The sequence below is a fragment of the Bison bison genome, unplaced genomic scaffold, assembly GCF_000754665.1.
Source record: "Bison bison bison isolate TAMUID 2011002044 unplaced genomic scaffold, Bison_UMD1.0 scf7180017864312, whole genome shotgun sequence".
In the NCBI taxonomy this organism is placed as follows: Eukaryota; Metazoa; Chordata; class Mammalia; order Artiodactyla; family Bovidae; genus Bison; species Bison bison.
Window position 1 is genome coordinate 3,495,809 of NW_011494884.1, and position 12,546 is coordinate 3,508,354.

General features: G+C 41.1%; 1 protein-coding gene across 1 annotated transcript in view; it reads right to left on the reverse strand.

Annotated features, from left to right (window-relative positions):
- Positions 1–380: 380 nt before the first annotated feature.
- Positions 381–12,546, reverse strand: part of CTSO (cathepsin O) — a 26,956-nt gene continuing 14,790 nt past the window's right edge. Inside the window, exons 6-9 of the mRNA XM_010852532.1 lie at positions 11,109–11,230; positions 5,971–6,134; positions 5,097–5,189; positions 381–2,316 (exon numbers count right to left, since the gene is read on the reverse strand). Coding sequence (XP_010850834.1) covers positions 2,282–2,316; positions 5,097–5,189; positions 5,971–6,134; positions 11,109–11,230 — 414 coding nt within the window. The 3' untranslated portion in view covers positions 381–2,281. The remainder of the gene's footprint in view (positions 2,317–5,096; positions 5,190–5,970; positions 6,135–11,108; positions 11,231–12,546) is intronic.

Here is a 12,546-nt window from a genome sequence, read left to right on the forward strand (position 1 = left end):
TGTCTATGTGCATGCATGCTAAATCACTCCAGTCATGGCTGACTCTTTGCAACCCCATGGAGTGTAGCCCACCAGGCTCCTCTGTACATGGGATTCTCCAGGCAAGAATAGTGGAGTGGGTTGCCATGGCCTCCTCCAGGGGATCTTCCTGACCTAGGGATTGAACCCGTGTCTTTATGTCTCCTCCATTGACAGGAGGGTTCTTTACCACTAGCACCATCTGGGAAGCCCAACATGTCTATAGAGAAAATTAAAAAATCAATATATGGATTCAAAGCTGAGGAAACTCCTGTGTGAATATAAAACACATTAACACTGTGTTCACAAAATGTAAGTCATACACAAGGACAGAGTCTTCTTAACTCAGAGTCAAATATAGGTTGTTTCATTATTAATTTTATAAAAATCCACAAGAGCTGAAAAGAATGCATCATTCAGTAATTAAAACTATCATTTGTAAAAGAGTATCAGAAAATCATTTACATTTTACAAGAATTAGTACATCATCACAAACTAGGACAATCAAGACATATTCCTTTCTGGTACATTACAATATTAATCAAATAAAATATCAATTTTCATTCTGAAGCATTTCTAAACCTGAGTCAACACATATTCATTTGAAATTGCTTCTGGCTGGTGTAAGGAAAAGAAATAGTGTCCTGTTGTGGATTTTCTTTTTCTAATAAGGAGACTGATAAAGGCCAACCATGAGAGAAAAAAAGAGGATGTCTCAATTGTTTTCAGTGGTTGTTGCTACCTTTACAATTTGCTTCTATTGAGCTTGGAAAGTGACCGTGAATCTTAGAGAGGAAATGCTTAAATATGTAGTATTTGATGCAGCTGTATTAACTCCTATGATACGATTGTACTTATATTCAGTCAGAAGAGCAGCTTTCATGCTCTGAGGTTCTCACACAGCCACACTGACTTAGCAAGAGAGGAGATGACCTCAAGAACCAGGAACGAGCTGAAAGCCCAAAGGATGCACAGAAAAGTAGCTAGGATGGGAGTCTGCGAAAAACAAGCAGAAAAGTGGAAAACCACAGGCTGGGGAAGTCACATTTTGGCTAATACAGTCTCAAATTACTGAGACTGAATTTTGAAAGGAGTGGTGCCTCCACACGACAAAGGAGCAGACAGGTGAGGTCCTGACATGGACAAAGCCTTAGAGACAACTGGAGTCAAATGAATGGTTATAAAATAGAAATAGAAGGTAAAAAATGGGACTTCTTTAGCCAGGGAAGCCAGACCATGAGGAAGATTTAAAGTTTCACAGTTGAGAGTAAGAGAAAATGTGAGAAAATATAGGAAGGCCCACTGCTCCTCAATCCAGGGAGAACCAAGGAGGAAATCAAATGTGCTGGAGGGACGTCCCTGGTGGTCCCGTGGTTGAGACTTGGTGTTCCCAAAGCAGGGGCTTCAGGTTTGACCCCTGGTGCCAGAGCTACGGTTCTGCATGCCATGAGGCCAAAAAACCAAAACATAAAACAGAAATAATATTGTAACAAACTCAATGAAGACTTTAAAAATGGTCCACATTAAAAAAAAATGCACTGAAATCCTACTGATAGTGAAAATTCACAAATAACAATTTGTCTCTCATGCAAGGCTACTTGAGGTTTTCCCATTACATGGTTGCCATATGGGTTACTTAGTTTCAATCAATTGTTTGTCTTAAAAAGTGATTGTCTTTTCAGTTCTTTCTACATGACCTCTGCACAGGTCAAGGGGTGAGCACCATTTTGGGCGGTAAAGCAACTGGCATTTCACAACTCTTATGAAATTCCCTCTGGGAGGCTGGGAACACCCATGTGACAGGCACACGCAGTTCTAGTTGGGCTGTTCTTGTGTGTAGGGGCAGCTGAGGCCGGTGACTGTATCCCAGAAAGGAAAAGGACTGTTTATCCTCTCTTTAATCCTGTTTGAAATATGTCATTAAAAATAAACAAACAACAAATAGAAACAACAATCAAACAAAACCAGATAATAGCTGCTTCAGAATGAAGAGACCTAAAACACTTCCTAATCTGACCTTCCTCCCAGGAGGAAACTGTTCCCAGTCTGCCTCCCAGGCCTTTGTGCTGGTCTTCTTCCTTCTGGCGTGGGCACTTCACCTCTCTCTAAGAGAATTTTCATAGCTTAGTTTCAACATGACCAGGTCCTAGAACCTGTCTTTGTGGGAAGTTGCAAAAGCATAATGATGAAACGCCAAGAATGAAGTGTCAGATCTCATTATGAACCTTCAGTTTCGTATTCGACTCTCAATCTGGCAAACATGTTACACGAATACAGCCGAAACAGAATCTGCAATACCTAAGAAAAAAAGGAAATCATTGGTACTACTCTATTTTTTCTTTACATGTTGTTTTTTTTAACTAACATGAATGAGTTTATTATGCACCACTATGATTTAACCCTTCATCACTAATTTTTTAAATTTATTTTTAATTGAAGGATAATTGCTGTACAATATTGTGCTGGTTTCTTCCACACATCAACATGAATCAGTATAGGTCTACATATGTCGCTTCCCTCTTGACCATTCCTCCCACCTCCCACTGCTCTAGGTTTTTACAGAGTCCCGGTTTGAGTTCCCTGATGATACAGCAAATTCCCATTGACTATCTATTTTACATATGGTAGTGTATATCTTTCCATGCCACTCTCTCCATTTAAAAAATATGCAACGCTCCACTAATTCGCATGTCATCCTTGCACAGGGGCCATGCTAGTTTTCTCTGTATCGTTCCAATTTTAGTAAATGTGCTGCTCACACTACATGTCTTTTAAATATTAAAACAGTTTTGATTTGGGTTCAGAAAGTTAATATCTACCAAGAAAACAGCTTACTGGTTCTAGTTATCTGTCCATATAAACATGGCAACCTCAAAAGTAAATATCAGCAGAGATTCTTAATGTTTTTATTTCAAGAAACTATTACAAAAACTCAAAACAACTTATTAACTGAACAGATGAATGTATCTGAAATATGGAATGCACTCTATATATTTTAGAGGCAATACAATAATTTATAGGATTATTTTAAATATAACTTAAAACCTTTAAATTCTAAGACTTGAACTTTAACAAAATTTCAATCACTCACAAGTGTGCTATGCTTCCTTAGTATGAAAGAGCACAGATCACAATGCCATGGTGGAAGCGATGAAACGTCCTATTTAAAGACTGGATTTGTCTGTGATTAGCTGTGTCTCTAAATTTCTTGGGGCCACAGAATTGCTACCTGCCTTCGTGGTTGTTCATGAGAGTAATGTGATCATATCAGGGATTTAACTTTCAGGAAATACTTTCGGAAAGGATATAATGACTAACCAGGCAGGGTGTGCAGACTTAATTGGGGAACAGAAAGAAATGATTCCAACCACCCTTTGTAGCTGGGGGCTGGGAGAAGTGGGGGCAGGGAACAGAGTCGTGATTGAGGTGAAGATGAACCAGTGTTTGAATCATGTTCCTGCAACTCTCCTTCTAGAACTTTAACAGCAGCCACCCCTCAGCCCTGATGCAGGCACGGCACTCCACAGTCAGAGATAAACTGGAGGTGGCAAGGGTTCAGGAACCACATCAGCCTTCTACCTGCAAAGCCCCTCAGGGATGCTGAAAGGAGAGGCGCGGGCTGGGGTCTGGTGCTCGGGCTGCAACACTCCAGTTACCAGTTAGTGGAACAATGGAGCTGTTGTGACTAGGTTGAATCAACATATAAGCTCTCAGGGACTTCCCTGGTGGTCCAGTGGTTAAGAATATGCCCTTGCAATGCAGAGGGTTTCGGTTCAATCCCTGGTTGGGGAGCCAAGATCCCATAGGCTGTGGAGCAACTGAGCGTGCATGTCTCAACTACTGAGCCAGTCTGCTCTGGAGCCCGCGCTCTGCAAGTGGAGAAGCCATCCCGTGCTACAGCAAGACAAAGCCCGCAGGCTGAATAGAAGACCCAGCACAGCCAAAGTAACATACATATATATATCTACACATATATATATAAAAGAAGAAGCAAAAAATATATATGCTCTCAAATTTTTCCATAACTCTCTCTCTCTTTTTTTTTTTAAACTCAATTTATTGTAAGAACTTCAGTAAACTGTTCCTCAGCTAAAAACTCTATTTGGTCCTATTCAAGAGGATTGGCTTAAATTAGCATATTTGTTTCATTGCTCTAATTTCTTTGTGGAAAAACTGCATTTGAACTAGAGAACTGTGCTCCAGCTACGGGCAATAGACCACTGTTTCATATTTGAACCACTTCAGTAGCAATGCCAAATCAATTATAAAAACATCTAAAAATGACTCATCATTTTATCATAAATACCACAGCCTGGGGCATACCACAATTTTTAAAAAGTTGTATATTTGTTAGAACTAATGAGAAATTAAATAACTGCTCTCATACATAATATAGTTTGGATCAACTCAATTCAGAAAACTTGCTGATTTTCCAGATCAAAAGTTTTAGAATAGGGTTTGAATATAGATTTTTAGAATACATTTAAAATACTTAAATAGCTACTTTAATTTGTTGTTCTTTAACAAAAATGTTATTATTCAACAAAAGAGTGTGTCTGGTATTTTCTTAAGCCTCTCAATTCCAGGGAACAGAATTTTTTGCTAGAATTTTATAGGTGGCAAGAGGTATATTAAATCTGAAACAACACTAATGCTCAGATTTTCACTCAGTTTGATACAAAGAAAAAGTGATTCTTGATGATCCTAAGGTAGGCATTATAATACATTAAATAATGGACAGTCATATAGTTATAAAAGGCAAATTTGGAAATTTTTGGAGAAGTTCAGCTTCTTAAGTGGGTTTTTGGAAGTAGTTAACTTTGGTAAATTACTGCTATATCTTATAATGTTCTGCTTATTACATTGGTTTTTACTACAGTCCCTCTTAAAAACATGAATATGTGCAGTAGTGTCTTGTTTAAAAAAATACTATTTTATTTTTATCAATTAGTTGAAGGATGACCATTATTACTCTAACAGTGGTTTGAAAACCCTGGATGCACATATTATAATTTTAATCTATTCAGTCTCTTTCTTGACATTGAGCCAGGAGTTTTCAATATCAGTTCAAGACTCACCACAAATATTTCCTCCCATTTTCACACGGACATAGCCATCAATGCCCCATGAAGTTCCCCAGGAGTTCCGTACAATCCAGTATGGGATACTTCCTACAAAATATAAATCAGACCCTGGAGAACATAGCTGTGGTGAAAGAATGTTCATTTAAAGCTCCGGTGGCACAGCAGTAAAGAAGCTGCTTGCCAATGTAGGAAATGTAGGAGAAGTGGGTTCGATCCCTGAATCAGGAAGATCCCTTGGAGAAGGAAATGGCAACCCACTCCAGTATTCTTGCCTGGGAAATCTCATGCACAGAGGAGCCTGGTGGGCTATAGTCCATGGGGTCTCAAAGAGTCAGACATGACTGAACACTTCCGGAAAAGTAGAGTGGTTTTAAGAAAACAAATAAACAAACAAAAACTAACCAAATGCTAACAAACTAGCCAAGTAAACTGGGCTGTATGAGTGTCACACTGCAATCAATGGAAAAGGGGTTTGAATTCATTTTGCTTCTTACATTTACTGCATAAAATGAAAACACACATATATACACATTTCCAAGCAATTTGAAAAAAGGAAAGGAAAAGAACTGTTAGATTAGTATGATGAAGTAATAAGCACTTCTCTTTTCCCAGGAATTATCCTAAACACTGCAGATGGAGAATGTCCAATATTTAGATCAAGAATTTAGTGTCATTTTAACATGGCATCTACCAAAAACTGACCAGGGGATCTGCAGGGCATGTATAGCTGGAAGTTTAGGGCAAAGTTGTAAAGCTCGTGAGAACTTAGATGTAAGAGGACCAAGGTTCAGCATTTTAAAGGATGGAGTCACGTGTCAAACTGGAGTTCAAGCTGAAGAGCAATCAGTCACGTCTCACCAGCACTTGCCTGTTTTATCAAAGCCCGTTACAAGGACGGCGTGATTTGCTTCTCCACTGGAGCAGTGGTGCTGTATAATGCCTCCCAGGTAGTCTTGCCAGCTCATGGCATCTACCACCACTATCAGAGGTCCCAAGGCCAGAAGTGCTTCTGCCATTTTGTCTTCTTGGCCACTATCAAAAGAAAAAAAAATTTGGTTATGAAGTTTAGTTTCCAAGGTAAAAATATTTTACAAAACTGATGTATTTCATCTGTATATGGCAAGGAGTAGGTTTGGTGGCAATTATCAAGTTCTAAACAATGGAGGCTGTAAGAAGCCTGGAAGACTGGCAGTCCAGGAGCGCTATGGGGCTCCAGGATACCAGGATCTGGGTTCTTCTTATATGAGGCTTCCGTTCCCAAGATCACTTCCCGATCCAAGAAGGCTGCTAGAGTGCCAGCCATTTCACTCATATTTCAGACAGTAAGAAGTAGAAAGGGGAGGTGCGACGTCCTTGTTGAGATCCCAGAAGTGATCACACATTCTGCACACATCTGCGTGGGTCTCATTGGCTAGATGTCAGTCCTACAGCCAAGGTTAGTTTTAAGGAAGATGGGAAACTAAATTTTATAGCTGGTTGACAAAGTACCACGCTAAAATATATGGATTCTCTTAATAAGGAGAGTGGAAAGCCTGGATGTGGTGGTATCTCATCACCTCTGCCACACCAAGTAAAAATCAAGAGAACAGACAGCCTAGGTTAGTGAATATCAAATAAAGAAAACTACAGAAAAGAGTTACCCAAAAATGTGGGGGGCGGGGAGTGCAGTTATAGGGCAGGAGGGATGTTAAGATGCCAGGAGAACTAGGGCCAAACTGGGAAGACAGCAGGGCACGCAGTTCTGCTTTCCCACCTGGACCCGAATTGATAAAGTCTGATGTTATATAACATGCAGCCTTCATCAATCTTAAAAGTACATAATTAAACCATTAATTGTATTTTTAAAGGTCAGCTTTGTGGGTGCAGGACACTGAAACCAAGTTACTGCTATTTCGGCCCATTAAGATAGCGTTTGATAGTTTATTGCTGTAGCAAAGCATGGTGGATTAGTGGCTAGAAAGAGTAGATAAGCCCTCATCCTGCCAGCTGGAGACCAGTTTCTATCAAGGGGATATTGTGTCCAAAGATGAGGGAAAAATATGAGTGCCTACCAATGGGATTTGCTGAAATAGAAACCACAAATTCATTCTAAACAATCACTCACATTATCTGTTAAGGAAACAATGTTTTTGGAGATTTACAAACAGGCATTTCTAATTTTTGCTGCTGTAAAAATAATTGGTTTTCATTAGAGTCAAAATTATAAAATTCTGGAGGAGAACATGATAGGGTATGGGCTTTGAGGTTCCACAGAGTTGGTTCAAATTCCAGTTTCATGCCACAGCCACCGCACCCACCTTCAGAATCAACATAAAGATACAATTATAGGCATAGATTTCATAGCCTGCCTAACCCACAAATTATACCCCAGGTTTATAATAAGCATTGTATCCTTCCCTTATTTCTAAGTTATCTAATAAACTAGTTTTCTTCAGCACAGGTTTTAGTGTATAATGTCTATTTTATTTAAATTTGCGGAATGTTTTCTAATGCAACTGTGACAAACACAATAATCTCCATATTAACCAGAAGACAACTGCCTCCACCTTTTAGAGATAACAAAAGCTATCCAGTAAATTATTTCAGTAAAATCAAAGATCATTTTACAGAGATGGTGTGAGGGAAGGAGAAGGATGAAAGAGAGAAGTTTGAGGGAATTGCAGAAGGTGGTGAACACTATGGGGTCATGGAAACAGTTTAGTTATGATCTCTGCTTGAGGGAGGACCAGGAAAAAGATTTCATAGTTGCTGGAAAACAGGAAATAGGAGGGCATCTGTGGTCTAGACCAGCAGGGAAAGGCTCCAGGGAAAGGCTCCATTTAGCCCCAGAACTGTTGTCATTCATTTTTCAGAAAGGTGTGGGCCAGAAACAAGTTACAATATATTCCAAAAAATATCTTTATTTCCATTTTAGCCCAATATGGAACTACTATCATATTATCAAACTTTGTTCCATGAGCTTAGGATTACTTTCATAGATCAGTAAGAGACAAATCCTGCAGTCTTTAAGAATTCTCCTAAATGTTACTGTCATAAAGATTTGCTGATCAGGGCGAGTCTTACCTGTTACAGACCCTTGATGAGCACATGGATTTACACTTCATCTTCCCTATGGCATCCTAGTTTTTCTGTCCATGGTTATACGTGATAGGTTCTTTCCCTTTTTATTTATTTAGTCATGTTAATATTCTAGTTTGGCTTCTGAAATGTTTTTCCTGAGGTCTGATGAGCAAAAATGCAGGATGCAGCCTGTGTGTGAATGATCATTCTGCTTTAAGGCTAGATTATGCTTTTTGGATTCAGAAGGATTTATATGTAAGTATGTATTTTCCTAGTTAGCAGACAATTTTGTGAACTTTTTGGCTGATAGCTATGATCTGGGCTGGTGTTGTCTGGGCATACTAAAAAACTAAGAGAGCATGATGATAAAAATAGAAGTCAGGGGAAACTCCTGGGAGATGATGTACACCAACACGGGGCGGGGGGCATCATTTTTGACATGCATATTCTGCCCATCTGCGGAGGTCCCAGTAGGACTGAGGGCCAGGTTACCCCAGGACTAACTTGTATCCTGAGGATACTCGGCTCTCCAGTTCTGCTTCACACCCTAGTCCTCCCAGCTTCCTGGGATTACTTTCTGTGCATCTGTCTTACGTGGACCTGCTGTTCTCTGCTTCTGTCTCTGACTTTCCAACTTCCTGCCTGGCAATGCCATTCTTTCAGTCTTTCAGGGTAAAAATCCTAGAGTCCTCCCTGACATTCTCCTCTCTTACCCTCACAAATATCCCTCAATATGCCCTATGGGGCTTTATTCTCCATCCCATCTAAGATGTCTAAGATCATTCTTCCAACACCGCCCCAAGATCATCCCCTGACGACCTCTGTCACCTCACCCCCTACAGTCTAGTGTGTCTCTCCACGACATGACACAACAAGACAGGACAGGACAGTCACAGTGGCTTCCTCACTGCTCTTCAGCTATGCCAGACCTGGGTCTGCCACAGGGCCTTTGCACATTCGATCCCTTCTGCCAGGAGCTGTGTTTCCCCAGGTACCTGCAGGGTTAAGTCTTCACTAAATGTTACATCCTCCAGGAACCCCTTCCTGAGACTGCAACCCCCTACCCCTGTTGTTTTCTCTTCACCTCATGGCTGTTTAGTTCTCTTTAAAGCTATTTCATCTAGCAGACCATTCATATTTTTATTTCTTTGGTTTACTGCTTGTCTCTATCACTAAAATATAGTCCAGAGGGCAGAGCTTTTGTCCGCTGTGTTCACTGCCAAATCCCCAGAACCTGAAACAGGGTTCAGTAAATATCTGAATGAATGAATAAATCAAAGGAAGGTATTCTTGCAGAGAGAGTCTAATGTGGTTATTAGCTTGGTGCCGTGTTCTTAGAGTTTAATATTCTGTGCGATGGGGAATGTTCACAGCAGCCTCTGCCTTCTGATCCAAGGACAGATGAATCTTGCAGTCACCTTCACTTTGTCTCTCTCTCTAAAGTAGACTGATGCCCATTATTCTTTTATTTCTTCCTAACTTTCTTAATCTGCGCCTTGTGACAAGGGAGGCCTTGAGTTCTCTCTGATCACATTGTGAACCTCAGGAGGTTCCTGTGCACACACTCACCTTAGACTCTCCAGGAGCCAGCAGCATAGGGGCTCACTTGCTCATTTAGAAAGTATGTGGTCTTCACCCTCAAGGGAGGTGGGGACAACTGTGCTCAGGGGCCCTGCCCATTTATCACGATTCTGTGCATCCTGCCCTTGGGGACTGAGCTGTCACGTGACAGTTGCTCTGGCAGCCGGGAACTGAGGGGACGGTCAGCTCGTCCTCAGACACATGGCTGCTGGTGTGGGTTCCACTTCGTTCAAGGATCCAGAGTCACTCATGATTTCTTTCCGATTCCATGGGGACATGCCATCTAGACCCAGAGATGCTTTTATATTCAGTAAGTAGTAGACCAGTCTGTTACCTTAGCCAAATTTAATTTTTTTTGGCTTTCTCTGTTTCAAAACCCTGTGGAAAGCTTCCTTTATACTTCTAAAAAATGAAGCAAGGAGTTGGATGGCTCTGTTTCTCATCCCTGAGCACCTCTTTTGCACTAAATAAAATGGTCATAATAGTTCTTTAGCTGACTTTGACTGCCATGTGTTTTTAAAGCATTTTTAAATGATTGCTTCCCCTGAACCCACCCCAAGTCATCACGCCCTTCCCATTCCCACACAAGTCTCTTCCTCACCCACCCCCACATCCCATCACGCCTGCAGGATGAGCTTGTCATCTGCCTTGTTATATACTCTGTCCACTTGCCTCTAAAAGGAAAACTTCATTTTATATTTTTCTTACAGTTGATGACTTGAACAATGTAGGGAAGAGAGAGGGGGTTCAAAAAAGCTTCTTGGTAAGTAAGACTGCTTGACATTAGCTTCAGACTCTACAGAAAGCAAGTTTTTATTATTATTATTAATTCAAGAGTAAGACTGAAATGTGCTAAGGGTAATTGTGACACTGAAACTTGGTAGGAGGTGCTAAGTATCAATTATACCTTAAAATGAATTTAAATGTGTTGATTTAATTGCATTATTTCTGTTGGTAGAGACATGGGAAAAAAGTAGATAATATTTAAGAAACAACATCCATAGACCTCCATGGTGACTGCCAATGCATCTTTCTAATCAAAGTGTTAGTCGCTCAATTGTGTCTGACTCTGTGTGACCCTATGGACTGTAGCCCACCAAACTCCTCTGTCCATGGAATTCTCTAGGCAAGAATACCGGAGTGGGTGGCCATTCCCTTTTCCAGGGCATCTTCCCCATCCAGAGGTGGAACCCTGGTCTCCTGTATTGCATGTGGATTCTTTATCTGAGCCACCAGGAAATCAAGTGTATTTTAAAACAATTAAAACTATACAGTAAAGCTGCCAAGCAACTTATTAATTCCAAGTAGTCAATAGATAACAACTTAAGAAACATAGAGAAAACCACAAGAGAAGGAGACATTTACCTGAAGTCATACGCAGAATAACCTTTGATTGAAGATCCAGAATGTGAGTCGGAAAAGTAACGGCAGAGGCCATTCTGGGCTTGAAATGGGTATTCCGAATCTCTCACCAGCTTGACTTGCAGCTGAAAGAAAATAATCATCCAACGTAATCTATGTCACATGATTGTGTCAAAGATCAAACAGAACTTACTACAAGGAGTCTAAGATTCCAGTTGGTCACAGGTCATTATTGGGTATTCTTTGAGTTATGAAAATCTTAGGTTAAAACTTTAAGTGTTTTTTATTGACAGCCTAGGTAATTTAATTCTGTTCGTCTTTGTCTTTTGCTCCTGTTTTCTCTATATCTCCTGTTCCTGGAACTTCCACTGATTTGATAATAAAGTCTGGTCATCTTTCTCCTGAAGGTTCAAGAGCATAAACATCTTCCTTCTGTAGCTCTGGCTCCAGGTTATCAAGCCTTTGAGGTCATGCATTATGCTCACAAGTATCCTTCCATCCACTCTCTGTGCCATTCATCTGGCAGTGACTCCAGACACAGCAAACGAAGAAGAGAGGGATGTTCAACTTTGGGAACTCTGTTTGACAGCTTTTCACAGTACAAAGCAGCACCTTCATCGCTGGCTTCACACCACTCCTGCTGGACCAGGACAGTGTCAGACGGTGTGTGCTGGGGGAGGTGGGAGGTGGGGAGAGGACCAAGGTGCTGCCCATCTCAGCTACTGACCTGGCAACAGGGTCTCACCTCCCAGGGCTCAGTTCTGCATCTACACAGAGGCCCCCAACCAGCTGACCTCTAATTCCCTTTTAACCTGGGCATTCAGATCAGATCAGATCAGATCAGTCACTCAGTCATGTCCGACTCTTTGTGATCCCATGAATCGCAGCATGCCAGGCCTCCCTGTCCATCACCAACTCCCGGAGTTCACTCAGACTCATGTCCATCGAGTCAGTGATGCCATCCAGCCATCTTGTCCTCTGTCATCCCCTTCTCCTCCTGCCCCCAATCCCTCCCAGCATCAGAGGCTTTTCCAATGAGTCAACTCTTTGCATGAGGTGGCCAAAGTACGGGAGGTTCAGCTTTAGCATCATTCCTTCCAAAGAAATCTCAGGGCTGATCTCCTTCAGAATGGACTGGTTGGATCTCCTTGCAGTCCAAGGGACTCTCAAGAGTCTTCTCCAACACCACAGTTCAAAAGCATCAATTCTTCGGTGCTCAGCTTTCTTCACAGTCCAACTCTCACATCCATACATGACCACAGGAAAAACCATAGCCTTGACTAGACCAACCTTCATTGGTAAAGTAATGTCTCTGCTTTTCAATATGCTATCTAGGTTGGTCATAACTTTCCTTCCAAGGAGGAAGCGTCTTTTAATTTCATGGCTGCAGTCATCATCTGTAGTGATTTTGGAGCCCAGAAAAATAAAGTCTGACGCTCTT